Source organism: Vombatus ursinus, unplaced genomic scaffold (genome assembly GCF_900497805.2).
Source record: "Vombatus ursinus unplaced genomic scaffold, bare-nosed wombat genome assembly UNPS02015415.1, whole genome shotgun sequence".
NCBI classification, from domain to species: Eukaryota; Metazoa; Chordata; class Mammalia; order Diprotodontia; family Vombatidae; genus Vombatus; species Vombatus ursinus.
The window spans coordinates 31052-36552 of NW_020955193.1; the positions used below are offsets into that span (position 1 = coordinate 31052).

General features: G+C 36.6%; 1 protein-coding gene across 1 annotated transcript; it reads left to right on the top strand.

The window, feature by feature from the left end:
• The first annotated feature begins 402 nt into the window (after positions 1-402).
• LOC114032332 (olfactory receptor 14A2-like) lies at positions 403-1359 on the top strand. The gene has a single exon (XM_027847578.1). It carries the CDS (start codon positions 403-405, stop codon positions 1357-1359), a length of 957 nt encoding a protein of 318 aa, XP_027703379.1.
• Positions 1360-5501: the final 4142 nt, after the last annotated feature.

Here is a 5501-nt window from a genome sequence, read left to right on the forward strand (position 1 = left end):
AAATCACTCTATTCTGAGCACCAATAACTTATCTATAATTGGGATGGATAATTCAAACTATCTACTTCAAAGGTTTGTTGTCAGGCATATGCTATGTACACCATAAAATGATAAATATCTCAAGAGATAATTTTGATATTTTCTTTTTCCAGTTCAGAATCCTATTCTGAATTCTGTATATATTTTAAGAATTACAAAAACCCTTAAAATTATCTCATCCAATGCTCTCATTTTGCAAATGAGAAATTGAGATTGACAGAGAGATATGAATTGCTTGAAGTTACAAAATGAGAAATTCAGAACTAGAATTCAGATCTTCTGAAACCCAGCTCATTTTGTAATCTTCTGATCATTTGGAACCTACTTTTTTTCCAGCAGATCATTGAAAAAACATCTCAGAACATGGGTAATTTCACTATAGTTATAGAATTCCTCCTCATGGGCTTTTACAAAAACTGGGAACTACAAGTCTTACATGCCATGCTCTTCTTGTTCATCTACCTGATGGCTCTGATGGAGAACCTATTCATCTTCACCCTCATCTCTCTAAATAGGGACCTCCACACTCCCATGTACTTCTTCCTGAAGAATTTATCTGTTTTAGACATCTGCCTTATTTCTGTCACTGTTCCCAAATCCATTGCCAACTCCCTGAGTCACAGCTGCTCTATCTCTTACTATGGGTGGGTGTTGCAGCTCTTTTTAGTGGTTTTATTTGCAAGATCAGAAGTTTCACTCCTCACAGTGATGTCTTATGATTGCTCTATAGCCATCTGCCAGCCTCTACAGTATGAAACCATCATGACCAAAGGATCTTGTTTGAGGATGGCAGTGGCTTCCTGGTTCAGTGGAGGTGTGGTTGGGGCAATATATTCAGCTAATACATTCTCTTTACCCTTCTGTGGCCCCAAAGAGATCCATCAGTTCTTCTGTGATGTCCCTTCTTTGCTTAGAATCTCCTGCTCTAAAGAACACACTGAAGTTTATGCGAGTGTTGCTACTGCATTGGTGTTAGGGATTTTTTGCTTCATTTCTAGCATCATCTCTTATGGTCACATCTTCTCAACTGTGCTGAAGATTCCAGCGACAAAAGGTGGGTCAAAAGCTTTCTCCACTAGCCTGCCTCATCTCATTGTTTTCATGGTTTTTATCATAACTGGGGCCATGGCTTATTTAAAGCCACCTTTGGACTTTGACTCAGTTCTGGATTTATTGTTGTCCATGTTCTATACAGTGGTGCCCCCAACTGTGAACCCTATCATCTATAGCCTGAGGAACAAGGACATGAAGACTGCTTTGAGAAAACTTATATGCTGGAAATACTCATCACAGGGATTAATGAAAAAGTCTTTTCCTTGACTGTATATTTGCTTTTTATTAAATGAGTTCTGCTGTTTATGTGCCTATTGACTAAAAAATTATTTTCACTTGTATATCTGACTTTAGAATATAAGTTTTGAAATCCAGACTTCAAGGATCAGGAACATACTAAGAGATATGATTTTCCAAAGAACATACACTCTCCTATGTGAGCAAAATTTTAATGATACTTTATATTTCTGTAATGTTTTACAGTTTTTCAAGTGCTTAGCACCGTGCCTAGCACATTGTAGGCACTTAACAAATGCTTGCTGATTGTTGTTAATTTTCACATTCCTACATTTGATCTCAACAATAACTCTAAATTGTAGTTATGAAAGGTGTTATTTGTATCATTTTATGGTTAAGGAAAGTGAATCTCAGAGAAGCAAAGTGATTTGACTAAGCTCTGCTGAAAGTGGAAGAGTCTTAACTCATATGCATCTTTGTTTTCTAAGTCTAATTACGTTTGATCTTATACCATGCACAAAATTGTCGAAAAAAATAGCTAATGTAAATTAATGTGAAGACTTTTAAACATTTTATTTAAAAATAAATGAATTTCTATAAAGTGATACATTTTATTTTGCTTGCATATCTAAAACATAATCATAGAAGCATAAAAAAGTAGTACTGGGAGACATGTCAGGAGTCATCTAATCCAATTTACATCTTGAATTTCATCTGATATACAATTCCTCATTCTTCCTGAACCAGAAGTCTACCTACATGATAATGACAGAATATATCGAAGGTATGTCTATATATGTACAAATGTAAATATACTTGTATATACATATATATGTGTACTGTATCTAGATATACACATATACATATTGTTATATTTTGTGTGCATATATGTTTATATGTGTATATGTGTGTGCATATATATGTATATATACATATATACATACACATATATATGTATGTATACATATATATATATATATGCCAAAAATTATTTCTTGGAAACATCTTCCAAGACACTGGTATGTTTCCACCAGTTTCTGAGATTTGTCTCATTTGGGCATGTTTTATTGGAGGAATAGGGGAGCAGATAACATATAAATGAGAGACGAGTCAGGTGTGTATTCTAATCATGTAGATATATGATATGAAAGCCCATTTTTAAAAGTAACAAAAAAAGCCGGTCTACTCTACTATGTAACTTATATATACTAAATATGAGCATGAAAAATATATTATTTTTTGCCTGCCAAACTGTTTTCCTGGAGACTGCAGCCTTGTTACCACAGAGGCAGAAATTTGGTAAGACCTCTTTGCAAGATCATAAATAAAATTGTTTAACATTACCTCTGTTAGAATCTTTGTTTAAAGTTCCTGAAAGTGTGTTCTTCTGTATAGATTTTAAATAAGATAAAGTTATTTGTATTTTGAATGCCATATAAGTCTGATGTGGGACTTCTGGGGCCAAGATGGCAAAGTAAGCAAGAAATCATCTGAACTCTTTCATATCCAACTACAAACAAGTATAAAATAACACACTAAAATGAATTCTGGAATAGCAGAACCAACAAAAAGATGGGGTGAAACAATTTTCTAGCCCAAGCCAAGTTAGAAGGTAAGTACAAAAGGTCTGCCTCACACCAGTAAAAGAAGGGTGTGCTCAATGTTCAGCAAGCCGGCAGGAGGCCCTGATCCCCAGTGCATGTCAGTGACTGAGGCCTCATAGTTCCTTTGCAGCAACAGCAAATGGCTAGCACCCCTCCCATGCAGCCCTAGCATAGTACCACTGTCTCCCTTTCCCTCACCTGCATGGACATCAACACAACACCAGGTGAACCACCAAGCCAGACCCATGCAGCATCATGTGGCACCAGCCACCCCCCCACTTCCCTGCAAAACCAGGGGAGCCAAAGAGCAGAATGAGGGTCCACTATGTGCTTTAGCACAGCACCAGGTGAACAACCAGACACCAGTTCCAGGCCCCCCAATCCTGCATGTATCCCAGCACAGGACCCCAACATCAGACCATCTGTAAGTTTCAGTACAATACCAGGTATGCTGCCAGATACACATAGCACCATGCAGCAATATCCACCACCACCCCATACACAGAGCAGCACTAAGTAAACGACCAGTCCCAAGGAGTCCCACCATAGCACAATGGTCCCCCATAGGCCTCAGGGCAACACCAGCATAGCACCAAACAAGTGACCAGGGCCTGCAGCCTCAGGCACAAGAAGCTTGGGACATTACCCCATCGACCCCAGGAGCAGAGTTGAATTTTAAAAGTATGAAAATGGACTGGAAAAGATGAGCAAAAAGAAAAAGAAAAAAAGAATCTAACCATAGAAAGATATTATGGAGAGAGGTAAGATCAAGATACAAACTCAAGAGAAGACAACACTATCAAGACATCTATATACAAAACCTCAAAGAAAAATGTGAATTGGTCTCAAGCCCAAAGAGAACTCCTGGAAGAGCTCAAAAAAAGTCCAAAAATCAAAAAGAAAGTTAGAAGAAAAATTTGGGAAAGAAATGAGAGTGATGCAAGAGAATCATCAAAACAGTCAACAGCTTAGAGAAAAAAAAAATAGCTCCTTAGAAAATAGAATTGGCCAAATGGAAAAGAAGGTACAAAAATTAACCGAAGAAAATAATTCGTTAAAAATTAGAATTGGGCAAGTGGAAGCTAAAGATTCTATGAGACATCATGAATCAATCAAACAAAATCAAAAGAATTAAAAAATAGAAGATAATGTGAAATATCTGACTGGAAAACAACTGACTTGGAAAATAGATCTAGGAAAGATAAATTAAGAATTATTCACTTACCTGAAAGCCATAATAAAAAAAAACTGGACACCATATTTCAAGACATTATCAAAGAAAATTATACTGATGTCCTAGAATCAAAGGGTAAAATAGACATTGAAAGAATCCACCAATAGCCTCCAGAAAGAGATCCCAAAATAAAACTCTAAGGAACATTATAGCCCAATTCCAAAACTCCCAAGTTGAGGAAAAAATATTGCAAGTGGCCAGAAATAAACAATTCAAATAGTAGGGAGCCACAATCAGGATTACATAGGATTTGGCAACTTCAACATTAAATGACTGTAGGGCAAGGAACATGATATTCCAGAAGGCATAGGAGGTGGGACTACAAACAACAATTATTTACCCAACAAAACTGAGCATAATCCTTCAAGGGGGAAAAATGGTCATTCAATGAAATGGAGGGTTTTTGAGTTTTTCTGATGAAAAAACCACAGCAGAATAAAAAATTCAATTTCCAATTTCAAGATTCTAAAGAAGCATAAAAGGAAAAAAAAAGAAAGAGAATATAAGGAATTCAATAAAGGTAAATGGTTTGCACCTTTACATGGGAAAATGATACTTGTTATTCTTAAGAACTGTATCACCATAACTGCAGTTAGGAGTATACAGAGACAGAGGATGCAGTTAGAAGACAACTTCAAAATAAAAATTAAGAGGTGAAAAAGAGGATTGTATCAGGAGCAAAATGAAGGAAGAGGTAAAATGGGCAAATTATGTCACATGAAGAGATGTGAAAGACCTACTAAAGTGGAGGGGAATATCAGAGGGTGGGCAGTGGGATCTTTTGAACCTTACTCTCATCAGAATTGGCTCAAAGAGGGAATAACATACACAATCAGTTGGGTATGGAACTCTATCTTACTCTACAGGGAAGTAGGATGGGTGGGAGTTGAGTAAAGGGGGGACTGACAGAAGGGAGGGCAGATTGGAGAGGCAATGATCAGAGGTGAAACATCGATGAGGAGGGAAAACATGAAAGGGGAGAGAAACAGATAAATGGGGGGAATAGAATGGAGGGAAATAAACAGTTGGTAATCATAACTGAATGTGAATGGTATAAACTCTCCCATAAAGCAGAAGTGGATAGCAGAGTGGATTAAAAACCAGAATCTTACAATATGTTGTTTACAAGAAACACACTTGAAGCAGAGGGACACACACAAAGTAAAGGTAAGAGACTGGAAAATAGTTTATTATGTTTCAGCTAAAATTAAAAAAAATTCCAACTATATGTCAACAAGTTTGACAATCTTAGTGAAATTGACATATATTTGCCAAAATATAAATTGCCCAGATTAACAGAAGAGGAAGTATAATACTTAAATAACCCCATCTCA

What these genes read in the sequence shown, in the direction of transcription:
- LOC114032332 (XM_027847578.1), top strand. Translation starts at nt 403, where the DNA reads ATGGGTAATTTCACTATAGTTATAGAATTCCTCCTCATGGGCTTTTAC.